The following is a 16,008-nucleotide window of genomic DNA, read 5'->3' as shown; positions in this document are numbered from 1 at the left end:
AAAAAAATACATTTTTATATTTTTTTCTCCCAATAAGGAAATTTGCAAAAATTTCTTGTTGTGAATTTTTTTTCAAATTTGACTTTTTGCCACCATTGAGACAAGAACAAAATGGAAATACATGAAGCTTGCAAGAACATAATTTTTCTAACAGTAGAACAGGGAAATAATTTATCTTCAAAACTTGAAGTTTTTAGTGATCAGTTCCTTCTTTAAATTTTGCTTTGAGGCAGTTTTTTTATAAAAGAGCCTATGTAATGCTCAGCAAATTGATTTCCAAGATTTTCTTGTATCACGTAGCAGGTTTTACATGTCTGTTTACGTCAGGAAAGCTTTATTCAGCATATCTATTCCATCAGCTCGAGGCAAGCTAATAGTTTTAAAAGCAAACATTTTTACTCACTACAAAACTCACTACAAACAAAAAAGTTTGTCTTTTCAATAATTAGTTTGTATTTTGGTAAATAGCTAGGAGCTTTGATCAAGAAGCAGCATGCATTTTCTTCAGTGCTATATGAATACAGAACAGAAGTAGAAAATGCTAGGCTTCTTGGTGAAATCAGTGGCACCGTTAATGTGAACATGGAAAAATTCATGTATAATGCAACACCTTTAAAAGAAAGCTTTGTGTAAATTCCGAGAATCTACCTGTTGCATAGGTGTGCTTTGTGAAGGTGGAGGAAGGGAATGGGGACAGGGATGGACGTTGAAGGAACGCTTTGCTGCGGAGCTCATTGGGCAGGAGCGCTGAAAAGCAAGAGTCTTTCAGTGGGTATCGCAATGAAGGGAGGAGGTCTTGCTGAAACCCCAAAGATAAATAGGGAAATACTGTGGTCTGCGTTTCCATATACAAATGTCATGAGACATAGTTACTGGGGATGGAATTGTGACCAGAGGCCTTCGTTATTAGGGCAGTTGCTTATTTAGGTGCTCGCTGTTGTGGGTTTAGGGTACTGCTCTTATAAATCCATATCCAGAGATTGCTGCGTGCATACATTTGATGTGAAGTCCCACTGAGCTTAGAAATTACTTCTGAGGCATAAAAAAAATTACTATCTAATGTAATTTCCTTAATAGTACACTTGAAATAGCTAATGACTCTAAGTACGTATAAACACATTCAGTATTTTGTCTGTATTAGTGTGCCACATGGAAATCCTAGCTTCCGTTTTAAAATGTTACTCATGAGCATTGGCCGTATTGGAATGTTCAGACACACAGCCTGAGCGATCCAGTGTTAGGAAGCAAAATGCACATACAGGGGCTCTAAAACACTGTGTTTTGCAAAATTAGGTGTATTTGATTCTTTTTGTTTGTTTTCTAAATCTTTGTGAGAACACTGGTGTAACGAGGTATTCTTGATTGTGTTCTGCCAAGTCTGTCTTCAGTACTTGATGTAGTACCAGCCCTTTGTTTTTGAACACTCAACTAGACTGTCCTGAGCTTTGCAAATAATCCACACAAGTGTGTGGTGATTCTATAGTGACTTAAGATTTTGTGCTTTATTACAATTCAAAGCCAAAGAATAAATACCAATACATACATCCCATGTGAGAAGCTTTTGAACCTTTATTAAGAATACTGACATTGCAGCCTACTAATTTCCATGTTCTGGAAATGCCAAATGCTTTGGCAGAGCTTTGCTTTAATGTGTATTCTTCTGATATACATCTTTTAAAAATTTCAGTTGAAAATCAGATTTATTTCTGTTATCTCATGTGTATTGCTCCTTTCAGAAGTGCATTAGGGAAGTATTTCTGATGAGGATTTCTTCTTGCCTTAGGTAGAAGAGTTAGTTTCTAAAGTTTCTTCAAGGGCATGATTTCGGTGGGGTGGTTGTGGTTGGTGCCAGACGTGTAAGGTATGTCTCTAAATACTGATTAGGAAAGATAAAGTGACTACAGATAGATTTATTTTATCAGAGCTGTGGTACTATATATATCTTTGTATTAGGCTTTTACACTGAAAAGGCTACCTCGAGATTTAATGGAGACCTAATCTCCTGCTGAAGGTTTTTAAGAATAGATTAGACAAATGTCTGTGTGACTCTATTTCTGTGCAGGAGGTCGACCCAAGTGTTCTCTGCAGAGCTCATCATGCCTTTTATCTGTGTGGTTTACATTTTCAACACCTGTTCCTGTTTATTAATAAAAAAGTATGTAAGCTAGATGATTGATGATACAGAGGACAGATAATTAATACAATGAAACATTATTAGAAAGAAGATCTGTTGGTCATTTTTCAAAGGGATAGCATATCAATTATTGGGGCCACCAACCTGTCCAGTGAGAGACCTTCTGCACCGTGATTTCACTTCCTTGCACTAACGGCTTCTCTCTCATTTAATTTCTTCATCAAGGCTTTGAGCAGGAATATTGTGGACTAGTTTAATTAGTCCTGGAGGGAGCAAATTATGAAGGCCGTTTTATTTCCTTGCGCAGCTCCTTCTTTAAGGTGAGAGTCCGAGGAAAGACTTGTATGAAGGGTTCAGAACAACAAAGCAATGGTCAGAAGACAGTCAGGACGTGAATGCCCTGAACCACCTCTGTGACCACCGGCGGGTCCCCTGAGTTCCAGAGAGTTGGGGGAATTTCCTCTTCGTTTGAAGAGCTCATGCCAAGAGCGACCTGGAGGAAAGCTCTAAGGGAGATGTAAAGAAGCTTGGTTGCTGCTTCACCTGCCAGTACAGGCGTACAAACCAGCTTATCAATACACAAAAAGTTCAATGCCAGCTAAATGCTGGCAATTTAATGTCTGGTCTGCCCCTAGCCCACACTGTACTGTGGGGATTAAAGGTAATTCTCCTTCTTATCAAATCAAGAGTCACTTTGACTAGGAATGGCATCAAACTACTCTTCCCCCTCCATATTATAGAATGACTTTCTACTTAGGTAATTGAGGCCAGGAGGCAGTCGGTTTTCCCCTGCCCCCGGTGGACCTAAGGCAGTTTTAGAGCTGTTACTTGTATTTTTCCTATCTCAAACTACAGCATCAAGGCTCCTGTTTGTTGTTTGTTTGGGGTTTGGTGTTTTGATTTTTTTTTTCCAGTACAGCTAAAATATTTTCTTTTACTGTAGTTGTTTTGGTGTAGTAGTGTAGACAGTTTTTGGCCTATTTTACTGTCAGTTATGAAAGCACTCCAAGCAGGGGATGTTGTTCAGTCTTTCTCAAAACTTTTAAACCTCTGCCCATCATCGTGGTTTCTGAGTGCCTTCCATGTAGAGAGAAGGACAGCAGCAAAGTCCCTGATGTACCACAATCTGTTAAAGTTAGGAACTTAACTAGCTTTTGAGTTTAGGGACACTCCTGCCATGCTACAGATACTGCTACAATGTGAAAAAAACACAGTGTCTATATTTTGTCTTGCACTTGCTGCTTCACATTACTGTTTAGTGAATCCTGTCATCAGTCTCAGTGTAGCAAATATTGCCCTGAAGTATAGAAGGAGTGGTTCCCTCTGATTTCAGTATACCTGGAGACAGTTTTTACCTCCAATATTGACCCAAGGCATGAGCTCCATCAAAAGACCTTCCCGGAGAAAAATGTGTGGCAAGTTACCCTTTGGCCCACTCTCTCTGGGTTTTTATTTTATTTTATTAGAGTACTATGATTTGGGACTTATCATGACACAGCAAATCCTGAGCTAATGTAGGCCCTGAAGCAAGCAGAGCTTTGTATTAGTTGAGAATCTGACTCTGTCTGCGCTCGGGGAATTCAGACCTGGCACCCTGCATCTTTATCTGTTCTCCCTTTCCAGGGATGCACCTGCTTTTTGCTACTCTCCAGTGACAGCCATAGAAGGGCATACAAGGGCATTTGGCCCTTCCTTTGTAATCCTCTGAAGGCTGCCAGGTAGCTTTGCATGCTTCTTTGAGTAAGTTATTTCCATCGTCCCTTCTATATATGGCAGCAGCAGCAGCAGTTTCCCTCATCCTAGCACAAAAAAAAAATTGAGCAACTGTTTATTTTCATGTGAAAATGAGTTGGTTTCCTTAGGTCCAGCTAAAGGTTTAGCAAATACCAATAAGCTCCAAAACAATTATAGTTTAGTGTTCTGATTTTTCATTTCCTCTGTAGAACTCGCTGACTATCGTGTTCCTCAGAGTTCATGTAATACAGCCATTTTAAATGTATTGGTAAGTAAAAAAGTATTTATGTTGTAAAGAGTTCATGTAATACAGCCATTTTAAATGTATTGGTAAGTAAAAAAGTATTTAAATGTTGTAAAACTATATATTTTTTCACTCCAGTAATGCCAAAATAGCTGAAAAGATTTTTTTCAACTTTTCAAACACAATTATCTCTAGTCAAGAGTCCAAATACAAAAGGATTAAAGAATACACTAAAAAAGAAATCAAATGAAAAGGGAAGATAGGGAACTTTATTCTTGGCTTTGGTGTGGTGGTTCGGCAAATTCTGAAATAATTAAAAATTCTGATCTTTTAAGGATATTTGTACTCGGCAGGCACAAACTGAAGGCAGGCATCCTCTTTGTATTCTCTGAAGGGTTGCTTTTGGTGCAGCTCCGCTCATGCTTGTCTGTTAGACCTGCAGCTTCCTGCACAGCGGGAGTGTGGTGGCCTGGGGCAGGACTGGAAAGCGGCTCCTTCCCGGCTCTTCTCCTCGCAGGGGTGGGCTGTGCTGACAGCCCCCTCCCTCCGGTTGTGGCTTCTGCAGCCGTGACCTCTCTCCAGAGCCCCAATCCCGTATCCCCTACATACTGAGGTTTGGCTCTCACCCTTGGAGTACGTTGCACCTGCATTTGCCCACCGGTTAACCCCAGTCCCTCACGACAGAGAATCATGGAAGAACATATTTGAAAATACCGAAGTAGTTATTTTCTTCCATCATGTATACTTGGAGACTATTTAAAACCTTATATGCACTAGGGAAGGTGGAGGCAAGTGGAGCTGAAATGTCATGTTTTCTTACAATTCCTCTATCCGCAGGAATTGAGTAGTATTTGCTATCTTAATTAGAGCATTGCCCAAAGTAAGCTTATTTTTGTGAAGAAGGGTTCGTACCTATCTCGTTACAGTTATAGTCTATGTCTGTATCCTGCTGTTTTCCAACACGTAACATTTTTTGTTCAGCAAGCTGGGACATGACTCTTTCTGACAGAAATAGACCTTGAGAATAGGGTTCAATAGAAATGGTGCATTTTTCACTCTAACAGATTTGATTCTAGTTTAGAACTACACTTTTTGGATGTGTTTTCCCGAAAGACAGGACAGTCTACTGATAAAATGCTCAGCTGGTGTAAATTGATGTATCACCTTTGCCTTCAGAATAGATGTTGCAGCATCAAAAATCTATTAATACCTGGCAAGCAAATTATGGAGGTTTTGTTTTTGGTTTTTTTTTTTTTAGTTTGTATCAGAATCACAAAAGGTTATTGTAAAGTGTTATTTGATTAATAAAACTCAGGTCCCTGTAGGGATGCAGCTTTCTTTTGAAGCAGGTGAGGTTTCCAGCAGTTTTGCCTTCTAGGCAGGTTCCACTGCAACTTATGAATACTTCCTAGATAAATAATTTAATTCATATACCAGTATGACTGAATTCTTACTGTTCCACAGTAAAGAGATTGTGTATAATGCAGGATTTAAACTTCCAGCAGCTGCATCACTTAAACCTGCACATTTAGACTTTGTAATTCCTCCGTGTTTCCTTTTAACAATCAGTAATGCCTTAGCCCAAAGGGATTGAAGCCTATATCTGAAGAAGATGCAATAACCACAGGTTACCAAAGAGTCTGATGGGATGAGGAGGACAAGAATAAAAAGCACACTTTTGCCTGACGGTTGTGGGTTTTCTGAAGTGGTGGTATTGTGTACGCTGTTTATTGCTAAGAACATTGTTTCTTGCACGGTCGGCTTTCCCCACGCCTCACCCAGTTTCTCACCATTGCCCTGAGAAGGGTTTGGGTCAAGGCAGCACTCCTGCACAGAGGGCTGCTAAGCTCTGGCTCTGGTCCCGCCTGTGCGCAGCCCAGGGGGAGCTGCAGCCCCTCTCCTGAAGAACAGGCTTTGACTTCAGCTCTGCCCTTTTCACACCGTTTCTTCTGCCATAAACGCATTCAGCGGGAACTTCCTGGAGAGGGAAATGCTGAAGCTTGTTTGCTGCCTCAGAGAAAGCAGCATGTAAGAGGGAAGCTGCCTCCGGGCATGTTTGTGGTGCCTGTGGCGGGCAGCCTGAACCCGGCTCCGTGGGCTGAGGTGAACACGTGTGAGCCGGCTGCCACCTGGAAGGTACCGGCTGCAACTGCGGGATGCGCTTGAACAAATATAGCTTTTCTTCCATAAGCTACAGGCTGACAAGCACAAAGGAGTGCTGATTTAAGTCAAAGTGAAATAAAGAGAGCAATGTAGGCCATAAGCAGAAGCAGTGTGAGAAACAAGGGAGATAGTCCAAGGCTTCTGAAGCAGTGTAACAATCTGCATTGCTGAGGGATGTCTCCGTGTGTGTACTGCTGAGGACAGGTTAAAGGGAGAAAGAGAGCAATGCGAAATACGTGTGGGCTCAGCCCTTCCATTTTCATATCACCTTATGTGCCAAAATCGGTAGCTCCTGGTTCTCTCATTGAAACTGTTTGCAGCACAGATGGAAGGTAAACAGCTGGCAGTGCTTTGGAAGTTACCAGTGGGGACAGAGCATTTCAACAACAAGTTAATCTAAATAAATACTTCAAGGTGGACATTTATAGTCACAGAAATAGCTAAGTAAAACCAGCACCCTCTTCTTCAGCAGAGCAGCTCCAAGTGTGCATTCAGAAGCGAATTTGCTTTGTATAGTGACCCGAGGAAGCGACTGCAACCACAAACACAGTGCAACTGTCAATGAATGAAGCACGGTCTCATCTTTATTGTGTTTTGTCGACAGAATTTAGCAGGTTTTTCTGTTTGCGGAGTCTCTATTACTTGCAGTATCACACAGGCAAGAGAGACTGTAGCTTGACGTTCGGCTCACAGGCTGAGTGCGGGAGGCTGGCACTTGGGAAATGAGTCACTCTCAGTGAGTGAAGTGAACCCAGAAGTCCTCAGTAGAGGTCAAACTTGGTGCTTTGTGGTGCTGTTGGTAGTAATTTTCAAGACAGAATAGATTACACTTTTAGAGAATACATTCTATTTTTTTTTCTTTAAATGCACTCAGATCCAATTACTAATGCCTATAAAGGGAAAATGGCTATGAATATAACTACTAGGAATAAGTATTTTAGAAATCTCACAATATCAACTTTTTCACCCGTTTCTGTTTTGATAAATGAGCTATGGGTATGATATTAATCTCTCACATAACTCCTGTCTTTATACTGTGTGAAAATAACCCTTAATTGTAGAACACGACAGATTTTCTTCCCTAAATGGAAAAGAAACAATTCTCATAAGCAAAGGAAGTTGCCAATAGATGGGGAGGGGAATTCTCTTTACTCAGTAACCCCATAAGCAACAGAAGGTCTCTTTTGTCAAAAGCCAACTGAGTTAAATTCCTTTAAAGTCTCTGTATGAATTTATAAATTATGTTTTTGATTAACAAAAAAGAGTGTCCTTGAATGTAAGTAGCATAAAAGGAATGTCCATTTGTATAGATAATCCACAAGCTTATGTATAAGGAAAGAAGGCGCTGAAGAATCATATTTTTGTTACAGGTTCACTTTAAGCTTATCGCCAGGGTACTTTCCATCATCTGAAATCTAATACTGTAATAGTCAGTGTCACAAAAATTACTTAGAAAGCTCAGGTGCTGTTGTACTTTTTGCTACATATATTAATTATGAAAAAAAATTGGATTAGGGCTTCACAGTATAGTGGCTATTAAGTGATATAGTATGAAACTGGTGGCCAAGAGTTCCTGAAATTTAACTCTAGGTGTGCTATTAACTGTATGATCTTGAACAAATTCCCTATACCTCATTTGTGATGCTTTTGCTTATGCTGAGCAACACCTGTACCTACCAAATAGACATGTTGATTTCCATAACTTTAAAATGAGTAAAGCAGTACTGGAAGTAAATAATAGTAACAGGATTCAGCCTGCACTCTCTCTCTTTGAATCATATGTGGTGTTGGTAGGTGGTCTTGTGCAAAGCAACAGAGCAATCTGTCATATAAAAAAATACAAAGTTCTCTTTCTTTCCTTTTTTTAACTTCTAGAGCTGAAATTTATATATCCTCAGCGTGAAAATGGCTTCTTATTACCTAGTTTGTAGAACCCTGGTCTCACTTACAGTGAAGCTTAGGCCCTGAAATGGGCTACACAAAATCTGGGATTTGAGAGTGTAACTGCTAGTTAAATGGTGTTAGCAATGACACTGTAGATGAATTTCAACCTTGAACCAAAATTTCAAAAGTAATAATCTCAGAAGTCAAATTCCTCAATTCTTGTCCAAGGTTGGTGTATCAGTGCAAATACTCTTGTATTCTGCAGGCTTCGTTTACTAAGTCCTAAAAAGATGACCTGATTTTTCAAATAGAAAAGTCTTTTTGGCATTAACTGAACCTGGAAGTGCTCACCACTTTAGAAAAACAGGTCATGTAACAATTCATTATGCACTCAGGAGTTTGATTTTAGACTCCTGGTCTTTTAAATATGCATCATGCTAGTCTTAGTATATAGATGCCCAGAGAGTGATGTATGCGTTGCAGTGAAAAATGCAGTAAACATATTAATTAGTAAGCATTGAACAAACCAAGTTCATTTCTGAAACAACTGATCTGCACAGCTGCCTGGGCAGATATTCTTCAGAAAAAGCAGAATGGGTTAATAAGGAAAAAAAAATGTACCTTCCTTCACTTTGACAGTTGTTTTTGAGTACTTCTCTTGTCTTGCTAATATTCTTGAGTGGAATCTGTTGGAGGAGCAGTATGTTGTTGATCTATAGAAGGAAGACATTAAGTGATAATTATATACACAAAAAGCTGGATAAAAGTCCAACAGCGTTTATCACTTTGTGGTTTAAACATTTCCAAAGCACAAATGAGAATAGTGGGCCATGTTTGATAGCACTTTGGGCTGATATAATACTATTTTGCATAAATATTTGCTAATTAATTTTAAAATGTACGGTAGGTATTATACACGGGTAATAATGCTTTGGCTGGTTCCCAAGAATGCTTCCAATATTAATTTTGTTCTCAAAACATACTGCAGATAATAAGCATTATTATTATGAATTGGGTTCATTTAAGATGTAAAACTGCTAGAGTTGCACAAGTCCTTAAGCACGTTATGAATATTTTAGCAATGCTCATGCCTGATGTAACCTAAATCAACAGTCATTTCAAAATGTATTTATTTTTACATAATATAGATTGTAATTAATCACGTCTTTTTCTGGGGGAGGAGGAGAGCTGGAACTGACCTCCTGGCAGATCTCCTAAGCCTTAGCTTTTCATGGAGATTCCTCTCTATTATTTTCATATGCAACTCTTTCTCCTGCCATGGGGTAAACTGTAAATGTAAATGGTCGTAGCTCCACTGCCTTAAGTGGAACTGCACCCGTTTGCCCAAGGTAAGTGTCTCTCCTCTATTGCTCTGCGATCTCTTTCTTTGCTCAGGAGTGCACAGAGTGGACTCTCTTCTGTATTGTCTGGTTCGTCTATCTCCAGAACTGCTTTCTGCTTCTTATATTCCTCTGGGCCTGAGCATCACTTGTATCCAAAATTCAAGGTTTGCAGAGACATGCACAAATGTTGTCTCGGCCTATCATTTACTGAGGAATTACTTCACTGTTGGAGCTGAAAGAATCACCCATTAAGAGCAAGGTTCATGAGAAAGTACTGATAGTTTGGCCCTAGAAGTCATTAACCTGTTTTCCATGTGGATATGAGTGCTGTTTGTTCCTGTGTTCAATGTTGAATAGCATTCATTTTTCCTGTATTTCTGTTGTATTTGACTATGCAGCACTAAAACACTCCAGAAGTTGCCATTGTGTAATTATAATAGCTAAGCACTATATTTTACATCCAGTTTTGACTTTTGTTCTCATTTTTACGTCTTAGTAGACTTCATTGGTATGGCAGAATATCAATAAATGGGTCTTTGGAGAATAGAGGCTCTAGGACTCCAAAGAAATGTAAGTCATTTATCAAAAGGCTACTGTGAAGCAGTAATTTGAATTTATAACGTGAAAAATAATTTGAAAATAATTTTATATATATAAAACCAGAACACAATGGTAGTAGGGAATCCTATAAAAACAAGCAGTACTGTCAGGTGTATGTAAGCAGGCTGCCAACTATTCATATTGCCAAGAGGTGAAAGAAGAATTTCTGTAATAAACTTGGTCTTATCAACTGGAAATGTCAGAAGGTGTGAAAAGACTGGGCATATTAATCAATCAAAATATGACTTTGAGTTATGAACTTGTCATGTGGCTACGAAAAAGGAAAATCTTATCACAGACCGTATCAGGCAATGGATTACCACCATTATATTGCTGAACTCTCATCCGGAATACGTTATCCGTTTCAAGCTTATTTCAGAGAGATGAATTCTCACCAGAGCAGGTTTGGAAAAAGGGGAATTAACATAACCAGCAAATGACAATCTACCTCAAGAGACAGGAACTGAGTATCATAGTTGAGTGAGTGCTGGGAGCAAATATGCTCTAAATAAATGCAGAGTGCAAGTGGAGTCGATCAAACCACAGTTACATAACGTAAAAAGAAATGTTAATTTTAAAGTAAGAGGATATTAACTGGCTATAAAAAGTCAGAATTTGCCCAGTTGTCTGTTGAGTAATGTTCTGGGTATGGCTTGCAATAGGAGTTTAGGGAAAACTATAGGGAAACGTCTTGTGTTCTCTTGTGGCCCCTAATTGCAAAGATGAGAGTTCATTTACAGAGATCCACTGCACTCCTCTGTGGTATGTTCCTTACTGTGAAAGACCACTTAAGACACTGGCTTACATAACTAGAAAACCGTGTTGAGGCAAATTATTTGGTGACCGTCTTACCATAAAAGTGAAACACAGAAATTATGTGTTCATTTTTGAGTTTTTGCCGTATTACAAAACCAGTAAGGCAAAGGTACGTGTTCATTGACCTTCAGCTAGAGTGGTGCCTATGTTAGCATTAGTATTAGTCCCTATGTTAGACCCTTTATATTGCTTTGGAACTTTAAAAATTCAAAAGGTACAAGTTAAAGCAGGCCCATGTCTTAATCCCTGGTATTTGTTGAGACCTAATAAATAAAAATGCATTTTTGTTGACTTTTCATTATAAAAGATGCTGCTGAAGGAAATAATGATAGCCAACCTTTTGACATAATTGTTTCAAGAATGAACCTGCCTACACTGTTGCTTAAAATCTTTGGTCCTTAATACCTTAGTGAAAACTTGGATGATATATAGTGTGTCAGAACAATAATTTCTCTGAGACTCTAATCCACCTGAACCAATCTGGACATGCTGTACCAAACAGCAAGCTCCCAGTGTGAGTTCAGATCAGATGGGTCATGTGAAAGTGGTCAGCTATCACCCAACTGGTATGACTGGTATGCAGCATGTATCCTGGAGGTTAGTCATCCTCCCTCTCCAGATACTACCTTCAGCTCTACACCTGAATCACAGTCTTGTGACCGTGGATGAGGGCTAACCAGCACCTTTAGGTTTATGGTACCTTGCTATCAAGAGCATCCAGCAACAAATCTCCATTGTTAAGTCTTCAAAATTAGCTTTCCATTCTGCCACATGGGCTGTGTGACCATGCATGCATAGATGTGCCCAGCAGCATGCAGTGGGATACATTTTGGTTCTCCAGTACAATGTCGGCATTTAGGTGAACAAAGCAGCACTCCTTAGGGCTGAAGGATTGTGACAGTCCCTAGCCTTTGTGAAATGTAGCCCACTCCCTTCCTGACTCCAGGTGCCCTGTCCATCTCACTCCATGTTCCTACAGCTTGTGCAGCAGTTTGTTCAGCATTCTTTCACTTCACTTCCTTTTTTTTTTCTTTTTTTTTTCTTTTTTCCTCTTACAGATGGACAAAAGAGGAAGAAATCATTAAGAAAGAAACTGGACTCATTAGGAAAGGAGAAGAACAGAGACAAAGGTAAAATAAAATTTTACATCAGCAAAGATAAAATGAGTAGATATTTACTGATTGGGTCTTAGTTTTGCATATGGGTACTCTTTTTGTGATATCCTTATAGCCGCCTTTTATTTCAGCTGACCTGATAATTACACAACCATACTGGTTGAGCACTATACAGATGATATTATTTTCTGCTATTACATTGCTGTTCAGGGATTATTTTTTTTCTTGTGCTTCTACCTTGCATGATAGCATTTATACTCCATTCTGTTAGTAACTTTTGGGATAAACTTTCTGTGTTTATTCAGATGGATTTTCTGAGGGCACGTAGCCATTTAGGGCTCAGTAGTTGCCCACAGCAAAGGTCAGCACTTTGTACTTATTCATCCTTGTATATATTTATCTACTTCCTGTTTTTCAGCATTGCTCATATCTTCTGGTTAACTATACCCAAGCATTTTTAAAAATCACTATGCTGATTCTCTTAATTTTAATTCCCCCCCCCCCTTTTAACTTCAGGCATTTCAAACATGTACCCCTCTGCTTTTATCTTTCTCCCATCTTCCACTGCCTTACTCTCATTTATAGAGATGTCTTACGTGCTCTCTCCATGTATAAAATACTATAGGAGCACCCCCTGTGAGGGCAAAATACCCCAGCACTACTCAAACAGCAGAATCTATATTTCTCTCCTTCCTTCAGGACATCTGTATTGACAGGGGTGTTGCGTTGGTCGGTAAGGGTACAGAGGGCCAGGAAATTGGAAGGAGTCAGGTTCCCAACCAGGTTGTGTCAGCAGAGTGAAAAGAACGCCACGTTGGCTCTTATTTGTTGCCAACAGCAAACGCTAGGCAAAAATAGCCCAGATAGCAGCACATGGCACCCTGCTTCTCAGGGTTTCTGTCCATGGTTGTTTCTGGTGTACTCTTCTCTGCCCTACTGAGTTATTAAAGATCATCTGCCCCACAGATACTCGCTGGGCAGATGCTCAATCCATGACGGCAGAGGGGATGAGCAACCAGGAAAGTGCTGGATTGTGCCATGTGGGCTGTTAGCCTGGCACAGTTGGTGAAAGGTGGCTGTTCTCCTGTGGAAAGCAGCAGCACCAGCATCTCCCCCAGCCTCAGGACTTAGGAGGGACAGCGTCGCCCAGCTTTCAGGTGACCAGCTGGCTCTGGAAAGAAAAACGTAAGGCCTCGTGTTGCTGGTCTCTGTAAGGATAAGCCCGCTGTGCTCACATTGTGGCCGAGCCCCACCACCTTCCCTGAACAGTTAGTCTGAGTTAACCACCCTCGGCGTGTGTGTCACAGCAAGCTGGAAGCATTATCCTGGTCTGTTCCACGGTGGTTTTTTAACAAGCATTTCTACCGTTTATTTTATAAAGAGAGTATCTTCCATTACTGGGCAGCCAGTCCAAAACAAACACTCTGCACTGTGGACATGGGTGTGCTCACACAAAAGGCCACGAGCACACACTTACCCGCCTAGGCAGGTCCCTAGTCCTCATGCCCGAAAGGAGTGCCTTCCTTCTGTTTCTTTTTGGTTTTTTGTGTTTTGGGGGTTTTTTTTTGGTAACTAGTCCAGATGCACCGTTGTGAGAAGGAAACAGCGAGACCAGGCCATAGGACGGGAAGCAGGGAAGCCAATTTCCAGAACACTTTATACAGATGAGTTGCATCTGCCTTAACGCAAACAGCATTTCCATCCCTTCAGCATCACTTTTGCAAGCACGGTTGCAGTTTGAAGAGTATATAATTAATTCCAAACATTTTGAGTTTCCTATATTCCAGCCTGGGAGACCCCACATACCAGGACAAGTAACAGCCGAGGAGGCCATGTTGTTAGGTCTTGCCTGGAGTACGTGCCACCTGAAAAGTCTTTTTTTGGATAAGACTTTTTTTGGTGATCTTTTTTTGGATAGATAGGGTCCTGAAGGTTAATCCTGACAACAACGCAGCACCGTGTGATCCTGCGTGTGGGTTGCAGCCAAAGATCACTGAGAGGTGCCTGGCACAGGAAGCCACAGAGGTGGAAAAAAAGGTCACTGTGCTGATCACCAGGGATGCACGATGGAGACCCTGCTGCAGGGCACACGAGGCGTGAGCCTTGCACAGCTTGTAGTGCATGCGGTCAGCGTTGTGTCTTTGTGTGTGGGCACTTCCTGAGAAGAGCAGGGAGGACTTGTGTCCTTAGTCTTGCCTGACAAACCCTCTCCTTTAGCAATGACGTGCACTGAACCGCCCTAGGATGTAGACTTCTGGAGTTGTTCTCTCTGGGGAGGTACCACCTCTCTCCAATTTGTGCCCGTGACTGTTCTTCCTCACCCCGCCCTACCAGGTGTCTGTGCTTAAAAAGCACAACTAAAAGGATATGGTACTCATTTCTTCTAGGACTGTTTGGAGATATCACTCATATCTCTCCAATTTGTGCCCGTGACTGTTCTTCCTCACCCCGCCCTACCAGGTGTCTGTGCTTAAAAAGCACAACTAAAAGGATATGGTACTCATTTCTTCTAGGACTGTTTGGAGATTAATCACTCATATTTTAGGACTCTGTCCAGTCTGTGGAGTTTTTATTCTCCTAACATCACATTTTATTTAGATGGGTCAGTCAATCAACCTGTCTGTTAAGTGAGAGTTTCAGCAAACTGTTATACTTCTCAAGGCCAACAAAGACACTAAAGTAGAATTGAAAGCACTTTAAATGAGATTCATATCTTTATTTTGTCCTTTTTGACAGGTACATCTGTTGTCATCTCATTAAAAGGGGAAAAATTGTAAAACAAGTGTTTTTACATCTCCGAGTGACTCACCAGAGCAGGATATAGTAAAACTTGCCGGATGTAAACAGACGAAACAGGAGAGCAGCACTCCACCCAGATATTTAAGCAATATTTTCAACTTCCATCATTCAGTGTCCTTGCTTTTCTCTACCCAGCCTCTTTGTTATTAATGGCCATCATGACTCTCAGTCGTGCTGTCCACATATGTCTCCAAACATTTGCTTTAGCTGCTAACAAACAGTACGCAGGCTGGAGGGGCAGTAAAATGTCAGTGCTGCTTGGAATAAGAAATTCTCAGGATGCTCTGCATGCTGGCGGCTGGGTACTGTTCCCTTACAAATTCACTGCTAATTTTGACGGCAGCAGAAGTGGAGTCTTTTGTCCGTCTCCTGCCAGTGATATGGGGGACAGCGTAAGCACGCCTACTTGGAAAGTACACACAGGCATTCCTGAGAGATGCCTCCCAGAAGGGATTTCTCCTGGAAGATTTTATCAGTAAACCAGCTCCATTTTGCCTTGGTTCCAGTAAACCCTACAGGTGAACTGAGTGACCTGCTCAGAAATAATAATCACTTGTTAATGTGATTTGTTGAGCAACTGAGAATCATCCCTTTTCCTGGTGTTTCTGTGTGGAATGTAAATACTTGACAGGTTCGTCTGTGGGCCTTAGCAGAGCTGCTGTATATACTGGAGTTTCTGAGAAGAGGCCTTCCTGGTAACTCTGTGGCATATGCAGATCCAGAAGTAGATGTTTGATTTTTCTTTAGTTCAAAATTCTTGAAAACATCTTCCATGTTTACTTCCCAGCCATGCTCAGTAAATTTAGAGGTATTTCTTAATGTTTTCATTTGTTCTTCAGTAATTCAACGTATCATGATGTTAGAATGCCTTGGCACAGCCTAAAGACAGAGCTGAATAGATGAAGTTTCTTTTTTATTATAGTTTATCAGAAACGTGTTTTTCTCAAGGCTTTCCGGCACTCCACTGTGCTTTTTTAAAAGCTTCAAAAATGTTTCTCATGCTCTCTAAAGGGTTTTTTTTAAGCAACACACTGTCATATTTTATACTAAAGTCAACTAAAGGACTGAAGAACCTGTCATTTTTTTAAAAAAAAAAACAACAAAGACCTACCCACAGAAAAAGCCTAAGTAATTGCAAAGGCCTTATATCACTCCTTGAACGTCAATGAGCTCTGA

At 40.5% G+C, this 16,008-nt stretch overlaps 1 protein-coding gene across 1 annotated transcript in view; it reads left to right on the top strand.

Annotated features, from left to right (window-relative positions):
• The window catches only part of ARHGAP6 (Rho GTPase activating protein 6), a 63,649-nt gene that overhangs the window by 10,081 nt on the left and 37,560 nt on the right, over positions 1 to 16,008 (top strand). Inside the window, exon 2 of the mRNA XM_009287840.2 lies at positions 11,977 to 12,048. Within this exon, the coding sequence (XP_009286115.1) occupies positions 11,977 to 12,048 (72 nt within the window). The remainder of the gene's footprint in view (positions 1 to 11,976; positions 12,049 to 16,008) is intronic.

This window comes from Aptenodytes forsteri, unplaced genomic scaffold (assembly GCF_000699145.1).
Source record: "Aptenodytes forsteri isolate BGI_AS27 unplaced genomic scaffold, ASM69914v1 Scaffold200, whole genome shotgun sequence".
Lineage (NCBI taxonomy): Eukaryota > Metazoa > Chordata > Aves > Sphenisciformes > Spheniscidae > Aptenodytes > Aptenodytes forsteri.
Note: the sequence above shows the minus strand (reverse complement) of the source record. Positions and strands in the feature narration are given on the sequence as shown.